At 36.5% G+C, this 20,051-nt stretch overlaps 2 protein-coding genes across 4 annotated transcripts; both read left to right on the top strand.

Moving 5' to 3' along the window:
* Positions 1-3,999: 3,999 nt before the first annotated feature.
* Positions 4,000-9,962, top strand: LOC110929942 (F-box/LRR-repeat protein 4). Its single transcript, XM_022173135.2, has 8 exons — positions 4,000-4,364; positions 6,181-6,426; positions 6,501-6,907; positions 7,002-7,187; positions 7,673-7,865; positions 7,944-8,020; positions 8,158-8,311; positions 9,453-9,962. Exons 1-8 carry the CDS (start codon positions 4,098-4,100, stop codon positions 9,747-9,749), a joined length of 1,827 nt encoding a protein of 608 aa, XP_022028827.1. The 5' UTR covers positions 4,000-4,097; the 3' UTR covers positions 9,750-9,962.
* A 2,153-nt stretch (positions 9,963-12,115) lies between these two features.
* Positions 12,116-19,496, top strand: LOC110929941 (protein FAR1-RELATED SEQUENCE 7). 3 transcript variants are annotated; one of them, XM_022173132.2, is made up of 3 exons: positions 12,116-12,394; positions 13,934-16,206; positions 19,211-19,496. In XM_022173132.2, exon 2 carries the CDS (start codon positions 13,942-13,944, stop codon positions 16,198-16,200), a length of 2,259 nt encoding a protein of 752 aa, XP_022028824.1. In that variant the 5' UTR covers positions 12,116-12,394; positions 13,934-13,941; the 3' UTR covers positions 16,201-16,206; positions 19,211-19,496. The 3 variants fall into 3 exon arrangements, with proteins under 3 accessions (XP_022028824.1, XP_022028826.1, XP_022028825.1); XM_022173134.2 differs by lacking the exon at positions 19,211-19,496 and adding an exon at positions 18,863-19,165; XM_022173133.2 differs by lacking the exon at positions 19,211-19,496 and adding an exon at positions 16,306-16,546.
* Positions 19,497-20,051: the final 555 nt, after the last annotated feature.

Below are 20,051 nucleotides of genomic sequence, written 5' to 3'. Positions count from 1 at the left end.
ATGAAAGGGAAATGATGCATAAACAAGGTGAAAGTGGGTTTCCTAGTTTAATTGTTAAGGTAATAAAATAAATAAAAGTTTAATAATATAAAAAGTACAAATAAAATATAAGAAAGTACAAAGATCTTCAATTAAAACACAAACATACGAATATAAATGAACTTAAATCAACGAATGTTCACGAACACGTTCACGAACACCTTACCGAACGTTCATGAACACAATCGAACGAACGAGACCTCTGTTCATGTTCGTTCATTTAACTAATCGAACGAAATTTCATGTTCATGTTCGTTCGTTGAACGAACATAAACGAACTTCCCGCCGAACGGTTCACGAACTGTTCGCTGAACGTTCGGTTCGTTTACAGTCCTAGTAGGGAACATGGGTGTAACAACTCTCACTAAAATTAATAATTAGGATGATAATTATCTATTATGGAAACCCTAATTGAGACACCCAAGTGATTCTGCACAAACCCTAAAAATTTCAGAACAATCGGAATCAGGATCAGGGCCCCTAAAACTCAGGGGGGTAAACCCTAGTTGACGATTATCTTTACATCTCGCTGTCTAAATTGAATTTTCGAACAACGTCGACTCAGCAAGCCTACTGGGACACAAGGCTACCCTATGGTAGATTGGCATCTCTCGCGCCACGCGACAGGTGCATGTGTCCCTGTCGCGACACGCGAGGGGGACCATTTTCTGGGTATAAATAGTCGGGTTTGGGACTTGACATTCTGCTTTAATTCGACTTTCAAATTCCTAGTATGCTTTGAGTTATAGTCGAAATAATCCAACAACACACACTAATCTCGAAACGCTGCCGCAATCAGGGTATTAATTCAATCGCTGTTCAATTCTTTTCTTTCCGTCAGCTTTTATTTTTGTAAATAATAGCTCGGGATTTTACCCTCTAAATCCCTAAACTCTGCTCGTTATTAGGGTAATAACTCTAATCACTGGTCATTAAAGTTGAATTGAGTTAATACACTAATACGAGTTCTTGTGTCTAGAAATTAGAATTCATAATCAGTAAGCTGTTAAACTAGTATATCAAACTTAGCAGTTAAGTTAACTGAGTAGATTAATTCATTTGTTATTTAAGTTTAGTATGATTAATTAATCAGTTAATCAATATTAATTAAGCTAAGCAAGATTAATTAAGCTAAGTAAGTTATTTAGTTAAATGGTTAAGGAAACTTAATAGTTAAGGAAACTTAATGGTTAAGTAAAACTTAATAGTTAAGCAAACTTAATTGTTAAGATAAAATTTAATAAATAAAAGTAAAACTTAATAACTAAGAAATCTTCCTCGCTAAGTAATAAATCTACCTATAAATAGGAAGCTTATGATTCATTTTTCTTTGCTCATTTCTTTTCTTCTTCTCTGTATACGTTGGTATTCTACCCAATAATCATTCGATCGCTATTACGATTCAATTTCCGGGATCAATATATCCAAAGAATGTCTAAGTGCCGCCCACATTGGGTTATACTTTGTCGTATGTCGATAATTCGATAAATGAGTTGAAGTATTATACTTTGTCGTATGTCGATAATTCGATAAATGAGTTGAAGTATTATACTTTGTCGTATGTCGATAATTCGATAAATGAGTTGAAGTATTATACTTTGTCGTTTGTCGATAATTCGATAAATGAGTTGAAGTATTATACTTTGTCGCTTGTCGTCAATTCGATAAATGAGTTGAAGTATTGCACTTTGTCGTTCATTGTGAGAATTTGATCTCGTGAGTTATCGTAAAAGCTGTATTGATCATTAACCCGGTTTTTGTGAAATTCGTTAAGGTTCGAATCTCATGACTACCGTTAAGGTTTGATTTGGGTTTTACACCAATACGTATTCCATTCTGTTAAACTTACCAAAAATACTCCCAACTACACCCTTACAATCAAACAAACTATTAAATCATCAGAAGATCCAGAATAATAAAGTGCATGCTTAATTATCGGAAGAAATAGAATCAAGAAGTTTGTTAACTCAATCCTGCATGCTGATTTGTGAGTTATTCTTCTTTTATAAACTCTTTTCTCACAGTTTGTGAGTCATTCTCTTTTTATTAACTGTTTTACAATACTCCAAATCATTTTTCAGAGTTATAATTACAGTGATTAAGTTTATGTAATCACCAAATTACAGCCGGTATGTGGGGTATTGTGCACAGTATTGTTATTATTGTTTCCTTCACATTAGGTGGGCGAGCCTAATTGTGACATACGTCACTCATTGGGACAGCCAATGGTGATATGACCACAGTCACAGAGCTGGTCTGTGACAAATACCTATTCTTGAAAGTTGGTTGATAATAAACATATGTAAAAACTCTTAATACTGTGAATTATAACAAATGTGTCGTTTTTAGTAAAATGAATGAACTCACTCAGTATTTCCCGCTGACAAAACCTTTTTAAAACGCGTTTCAGGTAATTACAGTAGATTGGAGTAAGGATTGGATCCGGCACTAAAAGACTTCAAGAAGTGGCTTATTTTATTAATTAAATCAAATTAAGAAATATTGTTTTTATTAAAAAGCTACCTTTGAAACAATGGAATTTATTCCATCCATTTAAATAAAATCCGGTGTTTCTAAACTCTGATATTTTTCCTAACTCACGGTCCTGATGAAATTTCCGCTGCAATGTTTTTAAAAATAATCACCGGTACCACTGGACTGCTCGCGGCTTCCGATTCCGGCCAGGATGGGATCGGGGGTCGTGACAATGGGTGGGTAATTTGGTAATTTTGTTTTGAGTAAACTGCCATTTTGGTCCCTGTGGTTTGGTCAATTTTGCCACTTTAGTCCAAAACTCAAACCTTTTGCATCTGGGTCCCTGTGGTTTCAGTTTTATTGCCATTTTGGTCCAAAAATGAAATCAGGTCATATTTGTCTTATAAAATCCTGTTATTTTGTCATTTTCCGCAGGGGCAAAATGATCATTTCTTTTTTATAAATAAATACCTTATTTTATAAGACAAATATGACTTGATTTGCTCCCGAGGAAAATGACAAAATTAGAGGATTTTATAAGACAAGTATGACCTGATTTCATTTTTGGATCAAAATGGCAATAAAACTGAAACCACAGGGACCCAGATGCAAAAGGTTTAAGTTTTGGACTAAAGTGACAAAAGTAATCAAACCTCAGGGACCAAAATGGCAGTTTACTCTTTTGTTTTTGAAAAGTTATGAGCAGCTCATAAAGTCACACATTTTATCCTTGTTAACTTTTTGTAAAAGTCAATAAGTTATACGGAGGTGTGGAAAAGCTTAGCCAAACACCCCCTTTGTGTTTGAATAGTAAACTCTAAATTGATCTTCTGAAACCAGTGAACCCTAAATTGATAATCAATTTCATCTCACTAAGTTTTGATTTGGTCGCTTTCGATTAACATAAACATCTTATCCCCTTTTGACAATCTTTGTGCTAATATACATACATTGATCCTTATTCACTCAATTCAGGAATATTAATCATGTTTATGCAACTTATGTAGACATCATATCATATCTTATCTTCATATTCTTTTTAGATAAACTTTATGTAGTTTGTCATGAGTGTTTATTTACTTAACTAATTACCAAGTCTAACCGGTTACAACTTGTTGTTGAATGATCTATGTGGTATATTTGTTTGTCATTGGTGTTTATTTAGTATTTACTCAAATATTTGATGAAGGCGCAAACCCAGGCGCCTTATCGGCCTTCGCCGAAAAAGTTGAAGGATGACCCGTGCACCTCCTGAGATACATATAGATCCGTCCCTAAGCTTAGCACCCTGTCCACCGTATTAGTTATGTACCCACTTCCTGGACACAAACACACCAAAACAACAATGAAAACAACCAAAAACAGTAGAAAAAGAAAAGCAAAAAAGTAAACAAAAACAGCAAAAGGACTGTAAAAACAACAAATCAAAACAGAAAAAAAGAAAAAGAAAAACATATCATCCTATCTCTTTATTTCAAAAAATGCATCCTCAAAACATCCATTTACCTTCTTATATATATCCCCAAATGAGTTAACCCACCCCCATAGTCAACCGCCACAATCCACCGAGTGAACTCACCACCATGAAAGGCCACGATCTCATCAATTCCACGCTACCAGACGAGCTGATCCTCGAAATCCTCCGCAATCTCGATTCCAAATCCACCAGGGACGCATGCTCTCTCGTCTGCCGCCGTTGGTTGACTCTCGACCGCTTCAGCCGCGACACCATCCGCATCGGAGCCTCCGGCAGCCCCGACGCACTCGTTCACCTCCTCGCTCGCCGCTTCCCTAACGTCACCAACGTTTATATCGACGAACGCCTCTCGGTTTCTCTCCCTGTTGATTTTGTAAGTTCAATTTCCCCAATTTTCATCTGATTTTTAGGGTTTCGTAAATCTTAGATCTATTACAAAAAACAAGATCTGGTTACATACACAGTGCATTTTATCTATTAACAACAAATAGTTGTCTTTAGGTCTGATAAAACTGATTAAAGTTACATTGGATTGGACAAGGTTATCCTCACTGGCTTAGATAAATTTCTGGTACAAGTTGGATTTTGGTAAATTTATAGTGGATATTGATATAACTGGAGTGATAGGGAATTGTTGAAGATTTTACTTATTAGTTTGGGATGCCTGACACACACCACATATTAAGAATGATAATAATCTTTTTATAAAACTAGTAATTCTACCTCGCGCGATGTGGCGGGATTTTGATTTATCATTATAGTCTCGACACTCGATATAGCAACCGAAAGAGACAACGTAAAATAATGGAGAAAGAAGCATCGAAACGTTAACATATGTATAAAAAAAACACTAAAAGACAAAATCCTAAAAGGAAAGAAAAATATCGGTTCTGATAATGCAATAGCGGAAACAATATTGGTTGGTTGGTTGGAGTGGGTTTGGTTCATCACGTTAGTGAAAAAAACTCTAAAAGGCGAAATACTAAACTTAATGAAAGTAAAAGTAGAGTGACTAAACATTTATACCAGCAAAGTTAAAGTTGAGGGACTAAACATGTATATAAGCAAAGTTAACTAATGAGGAATAAAGTTTATTAAGTAGAGGGACTAAACATGTATATTATGATAATTACAGTAGAAGGACTAAACACGTAAATTAGAAAAAGTTAAGGGTTAAAGGCAAAAAATTCTTGTGACCAACCACAAGACGACACTTGGCTATTTCGGATTGGCCCACCGACATAGTGCATAGTGCATAACAGAATAATATATATACTATATAGTTACATAGTGCATTTTCAGTATTGACAGTTAGCTGTGATTGGGTCTGATGAACTGATAAGACTGTAAATTGCATCAGGAGACATAAAGTTATGAGTTAAACATCTCTGTGTTCATTAAAGTTATTTCATGAAGAGGAATGAGAATCTGTGTGCTATTTGTATTAGTTGTTGTTTATCCCTTTCCTCATGTTAGTTTTGTTGATGGTGTATTGGTCATGGACTCATGCACTATGTTCAAACGCTATGTGATTGTAGATGGGTTTGCGGTGATGGAGAATGGTAGGAGGGAGTGTGATAGATGGTGAAAGTGAGTGATAAAAACTACCCTTGCAAGGCTATAATTAAGCTCATGCACAAAAAGTTATATAAATCATTGTTTTTTTATGAGGGATATGACGTTGATTCACAATGAATTTAGAGTACAAAATTAATGGAAAAATGGATTTGAAAAAGGACACGCTTTCTAGCAATCATCCAAGCTAATAGAGTTAAAAAGGAATACTAAAATGATGAAGTAATCCCTGTATACGTGACAACCAATAATTTTGCATTAATAATATCATCGAATTTCCATCAAAACTTTATTGTGTAACTAATGAAATACTTTCTGTAACTCGAAACTTGAAAATGACGTAGGACAAGAAATGAAACGCTAGGATTTGTGAGAAACAATAAAGGAAAGCATGATCCTTTTGTCATCATAATTAAATGTTGATGTAGTATATAAAACAGAAGATATTTTGTCAAAGGCTCAACACTATTCCTTTGGCATCCCTCCCTCTAATGGACGAATGACAATCGGTTATTCATTTAGTTATGTGGTTGCAATTAATTAATGAGCCTAGTTAGCTTTCAAACTTAACTTGAATCTGGTCAGTCATAGTAATTTATCGCCAATGGATGCAGGGAAGAAGGCGCAATGCTAGCCATTCCTCTCCTTCATGGCTTAGGCTTCACTTTGTGTCTGAGAGAAGTGAGGTTGGAGCTAGTGAATCAGATTCATATTGTATTTCAGATGCTGGCCTGACAGCTGTCGCTGATGGATTTAGCAAACTTGAGAAATTAAGCCTAATATGGTGCTCCAATGCAACAAGTGCAGGCCTCAGATCTTTAGCTGAGAAGTGTAGATTCTTGAAATCCTTGGATTTGCAGGTAAATATCATAGATTATGAAACACGTCAACTTCAGGATCTAATGTAACTTTAGTTTTTTATTCCATTCTAAAGGGCTGCTATGTTGGAGATCAAGGTCTAGTGGCTATTGGCAAGTATTGCAAGCAACTTGAAGTATTAAATTTACGATTTTGTGAAGGTTTAACTGACACTGGTCTGGTTGAGTTAGCCCTTGGGTGTGGGAAGACTTTAAAATGGCTTGGTGTTGCTGCATGTGCTAAAATAACTGACATCTCATTAGAAGCCGTAGGCTCTCATTGCAGGTCTCTTGAAACCTTGTCATTAGATTCAGAATTTGTCCAGAACGAAGGGGTGCTTGCCGTTGCTAAAGGGTGCTCTCTTCTGAAAAATCTAAGTTTGCAGTGCATTAATGTCACTGATGAAGCTTTGACTGCTGTTGGTGTCTTTTGTTTGTCACTAGAGTCATTGGCGCTCTTTAGTTTCCAAAGATTTACCGATAAGTTAGTTCTTTTTTGTTTATATTCAAAGTATGAGAGAAAGTTTAATATCTTAGGTTTTATAACTGGGTATATGTATGAATTATTGGCATTTCAGGAGTCTTTGTGCCATTGGGAAGGGATGTAAGAAGTTAAAGAGTCTAATGCTTAGTGATTGCTATTTCTTGAGTGACAAGGGATTAGAAGCAGTTGCAGCTGGTTGCTCTGAACTTGCACATCTTGAAGTTAATGGTTGCCACAATATTGGCACGTATGGGCTAGAAAGTATAGGAAGATCTTGCATGTAAGTTTTCTTACCAGATGCTTTTTTAAAACCACCGTTATTATATATGTTGATGTACTCGTCTCATCCCCTACTGTCAGAAGGCAGTAGGTCAAATGACAGAGCCAATTTGTCTTCTATTTTTTAACTAATACATAGCACCCCCTCTTTTCCTTAGCCTTTTTAAAAATAATTTATAGATTCAATCTATTATCTCTTACCTGTTGTATAATATGTGTCATTTTGCTTCTACAGCCTTTTGCTGAAGAAGATTCATGACGGATCTTACCGGTTCTTTTTGCTTGTTGAAATGAATTAATATTGTTTTCTTAATCCAAATCACTTTTTGTTACTGTGGCTGATTAGTTTCATGAACAAGCATGCCTGTCAAACGGGGCACATGATGGACTACTGGATTATCTTTTTATTAGTCATGATTTTTTATGGAGCACAACTTTTATATTTTGTTACGAAATTAAAACTTTTTAATACGAACACATTTGCAGGCGCCTTAAGGAGTTAGCGTTGTTATACTGTCAAAAAGTAGGTGATGAAGCCTTATCTGAGATTGGTAAAGGTTGCAAATATTTGGAAGCTCTTCACTTAGTGGATTGCTCAATCATTGGGGATGATGCCATTTACAGCATAGCTACAGGTTGTAGGAATTTAAAAAGGCTTCATATACGCAGATGTTATGAGGTACTATTAAATCTTGATTTCAACTAGTTTGTTTCATAAATTTGTTCCTTTGATAATAAAATCTCCCTGTATTCTTAGGTTGGGAGCATGGGGATTATAGCTGTTGGTAACAACTGTAAATACCTTACAGACCTTAGCATTCGGTTTTGCGACAGGTAAAAACTTCCCTGTTTCACCTCATTAAGATGCAAATTATCAGGCAACCATGGTTGTCAAATAAAGTGTGTGATGTGTGTCTGTTTGGCATTGCCAATTAAATGAATATTCTAAATTATATCTAATATATTTCTAGGGTAGGGGATGAAGCTCTGGTTGCTATTGGCCAAGGTTGTCCCTTTTTACGCCATTTAAATGTTAGCGGCTGTCACCAAATTGGAGATAATGGAATAATAGCAATTGCAAGAGGGTGCCCTCAGCTAAGTTATTTGGATGTCAGCGTTCTTCAGGTGACGTCTCTCTCTATCTCTGTGTGCGCGCGTGTGTGTATACGGATCACATGTCACGGAGTAAGTTTTTGACTCACGTGATGCGACTTTGACATGCTCTAAGTTAAGCTTGTGAAAGTGTTGTATACAAAGAAATAACTTTGTATTAGTAACAAGATAACCTACAAAAGAGAGTTACGAGTACAAGTATGCAAACTTGTGAAGTTGTTGGGTGATCTCCAGATGAGATCTCATCACCTTTTTATACTAGTCTCATGAGATCTCAAAGCAATAGGCATGTACATAACTAGGGCTGTAAACGAATCGAACGTTCAGCGAACCGTTCGTGTACCGTTCGGCGGGAAGTTCGTTTATGTTCGTTCGTTTAATAAACGAACGAACAAGAACAAGAAATTTCGTTCGATTTGTTAAATGAACGAACATGAACAAAGGTCTCGTTCGTTCAATTGTGTTCGTGAACGTTCGGTAAGGTGTTCGTGAACATTCGTTCATTTGCGTTCGTTTATGTTCGTATGTTCGTGTTTTAATTAAAGATTTTTATACTTTCATATATTTTATCTATACTTTTTATACTATTAAACTTTTATTTATATTATTACCCTAACAATTAAACTAGGAAACTGTCTTTCACCTTGTTTATGCACCATTTCCCTTTCTTTTCTCATTAGTTACATCGACGAATATGATCTACCTCCGTTCCACAATAAGGGATTCAAGTTCTAGTGCTACTCTCTGGGCCATCCACCTTTATCTTTCATCGCATTCGCCAAATTTATTTGTGTTCGCTTGTGTTCGTGAACCGTTCGTGAACACGCTCATTTTCTTAATGAACGAACACGAACATAAAATCTCGTTCGGTAAGTGTTTATGAACCGTTCGTGAACACATTTATTTCCTTAACGAACGAACACGAACAAGGGCTCGTTCGTGTTCGTTCGGTTCGTTTACAGCCCTATACATAACTGCCAGAACCACTTATGCACTTGTATATAGTGTTTTAAATGTGTGCATATTGCTGTTATTAGGATGTAATAAGTGCATTATGCATTTCTAACGCATATCTACGTAAAATCGTTTATTAATAAACTTATCTATATATAATTAACTTAACATTAATGGATAATTTGTGGGGTGTGGACAGAATTTGAGGGACATAGCATTGGCAGAGGTAGGTGAAGGATGCCCATTGCTAAAAGATATAGTACTATCACATTGTCGTCAGATAACCGATGTGGGTCTAGACCATCTTGTTAAAAGATGCAAACTGCTGGAATCCTGCCACATGGTCTACTGCCCAGGAATTACTTCAGCTGGTGTAGCCACAGTGATTTCCGTCTGCACCAATATGAAGAAGGTTTTGATTGAGAAAGCCAAGGTCAGTGAGCGGACTCAAAGGCGGGCTGGATCTGTCATCTCCTACCTCTGTGTTGACTTGTAGACCAAATGGGTTTGACTAGTCTTTATCTTTAGGAGTTATTACTTTGTTTCTGGACTTTGCAATATAATAAGGTGACGAGTGTATTTCTTTGTAAGTTATTTACTTCTGTTGTCGCAACATTAGAGCTTTCGTTTCTGTTGTAATGTAACGGGACGTCTGATATGTGTTTTGGAATATATTGTTGCGTTTTCAAGTTATGATTATCAATCTTTAGCATTTGGATAAGATGATTATGCTTTTGATAATTTCTTATTATTGTAGCCATGTAGTCAATTTTGAATAATCCTGCAATAATATGCTTAGCAAGCAGTCTTGTATATATCCTTTTAAAAAACCTTATAATTTTTTTTTCTAGATTATGTTTTAGAAAAAAAAAAAACAGTATTTGAAAAAAAGAATAATATTTTGTAAGTCAATATTGTTTTTTTTTACTATTGAAGTTAAAATTATAAACAGTCGTGTTAATGCTTCTGTGTTTAATTGTGCATGAGTTCTTTGTGTTTAATTGTGCATGAGTTCCTATGGATGCGAATTAATTTGATCCAACCGTCCCACCGTCACGACAAAGAACGCGATTTTTTTTTCGGTTTTATGGTGGGGAGGTAAAATTAGGGCAATTGTCATTAAATGATTTGTGTTTTTGGTAATTTTGTTATTTGAGATAACAAATTACGGTGGTTTTTGTTTTAATGTACTTTTCTTAAAAGATCTGTGCAGGCTCTTCTGTCTGCGTCGCGCAGACAATGTCATCTGCAGACTGTTTGTTTTTTCTGAAGGCGTTTCATTAAAAAACGTCCGTGCGAGCTCTTCTTGGTGCAAACTTGGTCCAACCACTTCTAAGATCTTCTAAGGTCTGCAAAGGGTTAAACACCACCACCGTGCATCACCAGTACCACCACCGTCCACAACCCACCACCGTCCATCACCACCACCGTCCATTACCCACCACCACCACCGTCTACCACCACCGCCCACCGTCCACGTCCACCACCGTCCAGCACCACCACCACCACCACCACCCACCACCATCGTCTGTACACCACCTCCAATTTATAAGTCTACATATATTTAAATTATACTACTATATAAACGAGTATTTTTATTTTCTTTAATTTGAGTATAGTCTTACTATATTTTTCCAATTAAAACAATTGATATATTACGTGATTAACAGTGTCTAAGGGTGAGTACTTACTGAATCGTTAACCGAAACCGAACCGAAATCAACCAAAAATTTAGTTAACTGAAAACTGATTAACCGAAACTCGAATTAACCAAAAACGTTTATCGATTTTTTGTACCCTCATTTAACCAAAATTAACTGAACTGAACCATTCATATTTTCATGTATTTCTAGCTTTTATACATTCAGTTCATGCATTTCATATTTACACCCCCATTTTATGTATTTATAACTCCATTTCATGTACATATACATCAATTTCATGTATTTATACCTAAATTTCATGTATTTCTAATCAAAAGTTTTAGCCCAAGTTTGGTTTTGGCTATTAATCGAAATTTTATGAATCAAACAAAAAAACCGTCAATCAAACTGAATAAACCAAACCGATTAACTGAAAACGGATTGGTTAATAAAACAGACTAATCGATGACCTTGATTTCGGTTGAGGATAATAATCTAACAAACTGAACAATGTACACCGTGGCAATGACTGTGTTTCCCGCCGCATCGCGCACGCACCTATCGGTTATTAACCAAAATCGGTTATCGGCGAGCAATAACTAAATCGTTAACCTAAACCAAACCGAAAACAGAGGAAACCCAACCGAAATCAACAAAAAACTAAATTAACTGGAAACTAAAAAACTAATCAAATACCGGTTATCAATTTTTTGTACACTCGTTTAACCAAAATTAGCTGAACTGAACCGAATTATTCATATTTTCATATAGTTCTAGATTTTATACCTCCACTTCATATATTTCATATTTTATATCTTCATTTCATATATTTATACTTTCATTTCATGTATTCATATCTCAATTTCATATATTTCTAAGCAAAAGTTTTAGCCAAAGTTTGATTTTTGCTATTAACTGAAATTAAATGAACCAAACCGAAAACCGTCAATCTAACCGAATAAACTTAAGTGATTAACCGAAAACTGATTGGTTAATATAATAGACTAATCGGTGATTTTGGTTTCGACTTCGGTTGAGGATAATAACTGAACCAATCAAACCATGCACAACACAATGAAACAGATTACCTAATTACTTTGCTTTTGATGTATATGAGTATATCTATAACAATGATGATACAACAAAAATTATATAAATAAGAAAATATAAAAAACAAGTATCGCAATGCGATGTGTTACCGCGGCTACCGCATTATATTTTTATTGAAGCTTTAGGATGTGATAACATCATCGATTTGAAAAAACACCCGAAATCCAAAATCAGAACTCAATCCGGTCCGATTCCTATTACAAAATACCAGATTACCCGCATTTTCTTCAAATCAAATCGGCTACAAATACGTGTGGATTTTGTTTCCATTTCAGTCGTCTTCTGAGCGTCATAAACAGTAGCAAAGATGCTTGATGTTATTGCTTGCTGGCGATTTCACATCGCTTAAACCCTAATCTAACTAGTCATTAACGATCGCTATGCGAAGGTAAAAACAAAACCCTAATTTTATTGTTTTTGCAAAACTGCTGCATTCTGTATTATTATTATTATTATTATTATTATTATTATTATTATTATTATTATTATTTTTCCATTTTAAGTTGTGTATTAGTATCTGTCTAGCTAGGGTTTATGTTTACAATTAATCACCAAAGCCCTAATTAGGTCATAGTTTTCAACTGCCAGATTGAAATGTGTGTTGTTATTTTTATCATTTGCACTTCTTACCGATTTGTTTAAATCGATTTGAAGTCTGTACATGATTAGAAAATTTTGTAACTGTAATATGCAAGTAGGATGAGTAATTTTGTGTTATTGTGTACATTGCTGAGATGCTAATAATGCTATACACAAACACGACACGATAACTTATCGACTTATCGTGTCACTATTACCAAACAGTCAAAACACATAGGTCGACATGAAACGACCTGTTAAGAAACCTGTTTAGGGACACGATAAATATCAAATGTTTAGGAACGTGTTTAGTGAAACAAAAATTGCCAAAAGTTCAAAAAAGTTTTAACTAATACATTATCCGTATCATATCAGTCCTTATTAAATTTTAAACATTAATCCATAGAAAGTCAAATCATAACATCCATTACATATACAAAAAGGTCACTAACAGGTAAATAGGTCTTTAACCTGTTTAGACACGAATTTTATCGTGTCCTAAAGGTGTTGACCTGTTTAAGACACGAAATGTGTTAAGATCGTGTCGTTTCGTGTCGTGTTAACAGGACAGGTCTGTGTCTGAAATTGCCAGCCCTATTTGATACATGTGCCAACTGTTTAATGATATTTCTAATTCTACCTTTGTTTTTTTTTTTGAAACGGGGCTTAGTTCGTTGTTAATCTCTTAGTTTTGGGGAATGGCTTTATGGTTTTTTATAACTGTTGGATTAGAAATCATCTGGGATCTTGATGGAGACCTAAAAGGTGTTTCGTACATGATTATTGTGCCTGGTTTGGGATAAGGGCTTTATGACATGGGTTGAGTTAGGATTAGTTGACTGAAGTGAGAAGGACAGACGCAATTAGTAATTTAGTATCTTTTTACAATTGATCTACTGTTGTTAAATACAACTTATGATTGTATTCTTTGTCTTACCTTCTTTGATACACTTGTATATGTATAGACTGAATATTATTGTGTGATTAACTACTATATCTATATGTGGGCCTTACATCCAAATGCAATTGACAACAATGTTATGTATGACGTTGATGTATCTTTAGCTCTTAGATGACGTGGTATTGTATGCATTTACGAGATTTGTTCATTTTGGTCTAAAAATGTTTGATGGAAGCCGTAACTTGTTTAGAGGTTTAACTTGCGTTGCGTTAACTTGTTTAGAGGTTTCAAGTGTATCATGGCTCAATTTTAAGCTACTTCTGACTTGTGCAATTGCACAACGCCACAACTATATCAATAATTCATACTATTGGAATCTTCTAGTCATGTTATGATTTATAAACTATTATTTGAATGTGATTTGTATTTTCTATATTCTTATTTCAGGATCTGATATGAGTAAACTAGATCTAGACAACACCATGACTGTAAGAGCAAAATCTAGAATGCAGCCACGTGTAGGGTTAGAATTTGATTCAGCAGAAGCAGCCCAAGCATACTATACGTCGTACGCAGCTCAAGCCGGATTCAGAATCAGAATCGGTCAACTTTACAGATCGAGAGTTGACGGGTCAATTATGTCAAGAAGATACGTTTGTTCACAAGAAGGCTTTCAAACTCCTATGAGAACAGGCTGTCCAGCTTTCATAAGAGTACAAAAGGACGATTCTGGAAAATGGGTTCTAGCAACCATGAAAACCGAACACAATCATGATCTTTATTTTTCGGGTGAAATTTCTCCCCCAATTATTCAACAAAAAGCCCTTCCCGACCCAAAACCGATATCCGCTGTGTCATCAAGAACCACCGGAATCAGATCACTTGAAGATGATGACCTGTCTGGTGATAACCATAATATCGATCTTAAACGGCTCAAACAGGAAGAAATTGAATCCAAATTCGAACCCAGAGTTGAACCGTTCACGGGTCTTGAGTTCACATCTGCTAGTGAAGCTTACAAATTCTACAACATTTATGCAGCTAACATGGGTTTCAAAGTTCGAATTGGTCAGTTATTTCGTTCGAAAAACGACGGGTCGATAACTTCTAGACGATTCGTGTGCTCAAAAGAAGGCCATCAACACCCTTCAAGGGTCGGGTGTGGAGCATATATGAGAATACAGAGACAAGGAACCGCTCGATGGGTTGTTGACCGTTTATCGAAAGAACACAACCATGAACTCGACTCACCGTATGACACAAATCAGATAAATAGTAAATCTTTTAAGGAGGAATTAATGGAAAATCTGGATTTACATGAAACAAACGGTGGTTTTAGTTTAGTTAAAAGAGATAGAGGAAGCGGAATCGGAATCGGAACTCAGTGGTATAACGTACTTCTAGAATATTTTCAAACCCGTCAATCTGAAGATACCGGCTTTTTTTACGCAACAGAAGTCGATGATAACGGGAGATGCATGAGTGTCTTTTGGGCCGATGGACGGTCAAGATTCTCTTGCACTCAATTTGGTGATGCAATCGTTTTCGATACATCATACAGGAGATCGAGTTACACCGTACCGCTCGCTTCGTTTGTCGGTGTGAATCACCATAGACAACCCGTGCTGTTAGGATGTGCGCTAATATCAGATGAATCAGAAGAGTCGTTTACATGGGTTTTCCAAGCGTGGGCCCGGGCCATGTCTGGAAAACGACCCGTTTCCATCATCGCCGATCAAGACAAACCCGTTCAGAATGCGATCGCACAAGTTTTCCCGGGAACACATCATCGATTCTCCCCGTCGCAGATTCTTGCTAAAGAACGTGAAAATCTCGGGCCGTTACGGTCCATGGAGGAATTCAAAATCGAATACGAAAGTTGCGTTTCGCAAAGCCAAACCGCCAGTGAATTCAATTCTGCGTGGGGTGTGCTTATCGCTAAATATAATTTAGAGGAAAACACGTGGTTAAATGAAATGTACGAAATGAGAAAAAGCTGGGTCCCACTGTATATACGGGGTACGTTTTTCGCTGGCATCCCGGTAGACGGGGATTTGAAATCGTATTTTGGAACTTTTCTAACACCCGAAGTACCACTTACCGAATTCCTAACACGTTATACAAAAGCTATCGAACATAACCGTGAAGAAGAACGAAACGAAGATTCCAACTCATTCGATTTACAACCCGTTCTTCATACAAAAGACCCGTTAGAGGAACAATGTAGCCGGCTATACACCATAACCGTATTCAAAGCATTCCAACAAGAGCTTCTAGAAAGTTACAACTACGTTGGAATAAAGATAAACATGGAAGGCACGGTTAGCCGATATTTAGTTCAAAGATGTGGGAACGGAGATGAACGAAACACGGTTGCATTTAACGCTTCGAATCTTAATATCAGTTGCAGCTGCAGGATGTTTGAGTTTGAGGGTATTCTATGTCGGCACGCGTTAAAAGTTTTCCAAGTTATGAACGTAAAAGAAGTCCCGTCCAGTTACATTTTGCACAGGTGGACTAAAAATGCGAAATATGGAATTATTCGGGACGTCGAGTCTGTTGGCGGGTCTAAAGATTTGAAGGCGTTGATGGTATGGAGTTTAAGGGAAGAAGCTTGTAGCTATATTGATGCAGGTTCAGCTTCTATAGAAAGATACAAATTGGCTTTCGAGATATTGCAGGAAGGCAGGCGTAATCTCTGCTGGCAAAATTGAACAAAGGTCTGTAATTTCTCATCTTTTTTACTTTTGGAATTAGATTTCAATATCATGCACAGTAGGTTTCGGGTTGTCAAGTCTAATAAATAATAGTTTGTGCGGGTCAAAATAAGATGGGTCGAGTTGACTTGAAACGAGTTTTCTTCTGAATTTCCTTTTGTAAGTAATCAGTAGGGGTGTGCAGGAACCGCCCAAACCGGAGCCGATTGGCCGGTTTGATATCTATATGTTCGGTTCACGGTTTGAAAAACGAGGTCTAGGAGTTCTGTTCATGGTTTTGAACTTGGACTCAGGTTTTTGAAGTGTTTAATTAACATATAATATTCATGAATAATTTTATTAATTTTTAAAATATAGTTCAAATTTAACGATTTTGTATTTTGTTAGAAAACAAATCAAATCGCCCAAACCGTGAGTCTGGGCAACCCAACCGACCTGGCCAATTCGGTTTCCAGTTTTTTGAAATCATGATTTTTTTTTCAAACCGGACCGTAAACATTTCTATTACTATAATACTATCATTATGATACAAGTATATAGGTGCTTTTATGTTTTATAAATACGTTTTGGGTTATTCTAAACTATGGCTTATTATTTTTAGAGAAAAATGCTCGGATAGTCCCTGTGGTTTGCCTATTTTTCATCTTTAGTCCCTAACTTTCTAAAATTACAGCTATAGTCCTCACCTTTTGCAATTTCGTTCTCGGATAGTCCCTGGCACGAATGAGGGTTAGTTTTTTAAGTTAAGTGGATGTGAAATGACATAATTACCCTTCTAATATGGGGAATGGATGAAAGATAAACACATGAGTTTGTAGGACCCGCCGTCTCTTTTAACTTCATCTTTCTCCCCAACCCCCACCCACCCACACTACCTCTTCATCATTCCATCTTCAACACCAACTGCCACCAATCCACCATCCTCCACCATAACCACCACCCGAAACCAACTAATCTAGCACTGCATCTTGAAGCGCCAACCAAAACCACCTAATCCATCCCTGAAACCACCATCTTCAAATCCAGAATTGTTCGAGCACGGTATCAACGAACTGTTTCCACTAGAATTACGACACTCATCGATAAACGGCGATTCGACAAACGCAATCGGATCGCTCACAGATCTCCGGTACGAGTTCCTCCTCTTGGACGAGAAATCTAACTCATCCATCCAATTCGGTGCCTGTGCAGCAGATGACATCATCTGGTACGGAAATGACGGCCAGATATTCGCCATTTTTGGCAGTTTAGGCGGCAATTGTGTCATTTTTACAATATGAAACCAGATTTTAAAAGGTTTGATGAAATGTTCTAGCTTTAACTTGAATTGATTTTAAAAGGAAACATCCAAAAAAAGAAGTACATGTTCCAGCTTCAAGGCACGAATTTAAAGTGCATCAACACAAAAAAAAGCTCAGGTTCTCACTTTCATATAGAAGGAGGTTCATATATGATTTACAGATGATTGACACCTGTTTAAACTCATCTTAAATTAACCAAACTTTTTTTTTATTAGAGTTCCTTTCTATGAATCCTAGTACCTACTAGTATTCAAGACTTGGGTGTCAAAAACAGATCTGCAAATCGCGTTATTACAAGGCCAAAGCATATCTGCAGATCGCGTTGTCGTCATCAAATCGTCGATGAAACGTCATCAAACCTGCAACAAACACCGGAGTTGTTCTTTCCGTCGTCGGCGGCTCTGTTTCTTTCTCTCTCAATCCCTCTCTTCTCTCTTTATCTGCATTCTCCTTTCTCTCTCTACGTTTTTGTATTCTCTCTCTAGACATGTATTCAGTGAAGATGAGGATGTATGGTTGATGGTGGGGTAAGATTGGGGGTGTGTTGGGTATTGTTTTATAGAAAGGGTATTTTGTCATTTCACACCCTCTTAACTGAGAAAACTAACTGATGTTAGGCACAGGGACTATCCGGGAACAAAAATTGAAAAGTTGGGGACTATAGCTGTAATTTTAGAAAGTTAGGGACTAAAGATGAAAAAAGGCAAACCACAGGGACTATCCAGGCATTTAACTCTTATTTTTAATTTTTTCCATCAAGAGTAAAATGCCATTTTGGTCCCTGTGGTTTGGGCAGTTTTGCCAGTATAGTCCAAAGGTTTTATTTATCGCCTATGGGTCCAAAAAGTTTGAAATTTTGCCATTGTAGTCCAACTGACTTAGCACCATCCATGAATCTCTGTTAGTCGGGGGCAATTTTGTCATTTCTCTATTATTTTATTTAAAGCTTTAATTAAACCCACCTAATTTATTTCCCCTTTACCTTTGAAAGATAATATTCTCTCTCATCATCAACTAAACACCACCACATCCACCACCAACCAAACACCACCACATCCACCACCATAACTACGACCGTCAACAACCAAACACCACCCTAGGGTTTGAAACCTGCACAACGAAGTGAATGGCGGACCTTATCAGCAGCAACCCACCTTTGCCACCCTTCGTGTTACCGGATTTCACCATCTCCGCCTCCATGTGCGGCGGAACCCTAATCTGCGGCGGACCTTATCAGTTGCAACCCACCTCCGAGTTCTTTCTTTCTATCTCTCTCTCTGATTCTCTCTCTCTCTCTCTCTCTCTCTCTCTCTCTCTCTCTCTCTCTCGTTGTTCTCACATTCTCTCTCTATCTTCAGGTAGGGGTGAGCTCAATACTGTGCCAATACCGAAATACCAAAACTGAATATGAGTGAAAAACAAACTGAATATTGTACCGATGATGGAGGTGCTACTAGTACTGGTACTGATGTTCGGTCGGTAAAGAATGCCTAGTTCTAATTTCAGTCAACTTTTTATTCCTACAAAACGAGGTAGACGAGATTTTTATGGGAGGAGGCCTAGAAGGGTAAAATATTATTAGTTTACCACTTATTAAAAAAACATTTGCAACTTGATTTATTCTTTAACCAATTTTAACTTTCATGAATTTATTTATATCATTTTTGTATCAATTTCACTACAAACTCATACAAGTAATATTTCAGGACTACCATGGCAGATCAGCTTTTTGGGTCATCACTTTTGGACATAATTTTGTACAACCATCTGATTTTTGTAAATATTGACCGATGAAAAACCATGGCAAACACTCTGATGTTGGATTGCAGACGTAACAAATCTCAACACTTTTGAACATGTTTCAACAAAAGCTGGTGACATTGTTATCTCATGTAAATGTTGCCATACTTGATGACTTTAAATTCCGCTGTAGCGCAAGAGTCATTTTAACTAGTTTATATGATTTTCTAATCACATTTCAGTTTAGCTTTCCTTCTCTTTCCTTATTTGGCTTGATCCTATGCTAGTGTCATCATTCTTTTTGTACCAATTCACACCATTCAGGCATTCATACAAACTGGGTCACAAACACTTTGACAAGGTTAACTCGTTTAATAAACATGTATGTTTAAATATTCAAAGTTTTGACAAGATTAGTTAATCAGGTTCGGTTTGAGTTGAGTTAATATAAACCTAGTTACCTGAATTAACATTCTTAAACAAGATTAACCAAATCATTCTTCTTTGTATTGGCGTGTAGTGTATTTTCTGTAACGAACTAAAATATTAACGCTTTAACATGTCATGTTTTAAAAAGTATCTGCATACAAAAATTAAAATATACCTAAACATAACTCCCCACCACGTCACCACCCATATAGTGAGTCCCCGCGGGGCGCAATTTGCAAATACCACAGACAAGACTTTAATCCGTTGCCTTGTCGCAATTCGCAAATCGCAAACCACCACAAGCATTGACGTCGATTCATCTTCGTCCAACACATCGATAGAGGATCAGTGGTGATTGTTCTTTAGTAGTTTAGCGTA

This window comes from Helianthus annuus, chromosome 3 (assembly GCF_002127325.2).
Source record: "Helianthus annuus cultivar XRQ/B chromosome 3, HanXRQr2.0-SUNRISE, whole genome shotgun sequence".
NCBI lineage: Eukaryota > Viridiplantae > Streptophyta > Magnoliopsida > Asterales > Asteraceae > Helianthus > Helianthus annuus.
The sequence above is the reverse complement of the archived record's forward strand: the minus strand, read 5'-3'. Positions and strand labels throughout refer to the sequence as shown.

Bases quoted from the DNA above. Each gene is read 5' to 3' on its own strand.
- LOC110929942 (XM_022173135.2), top strand. From the start codon at position 4,098: ATGAAAGGCCACGATCTCATCAATTCCACGCTACCAGACGAGCTGATC. The intron at 4,365-6,180 runs GTAAGTTCAATT...CAATGGATGCAG, and splicing joins TTTCTCTCCCTGTTGATTTT to GGAAGAAGGCGCAATGCTAG. The intron at 8,021-8,157 runs GTAAAAACTTCC...ATATATTTCTAG, and splicing joins AGCATTCGGTTTTGCGACAG to GGTAGGGGATGAAGCTCTGG.
- LOC110929941 (XM_022173132.2), top strand. From the start codon at position 13,942: ATGAGTAAACTAGATCTAGACAACACCATGACTGTAAGAGCAAAATCT.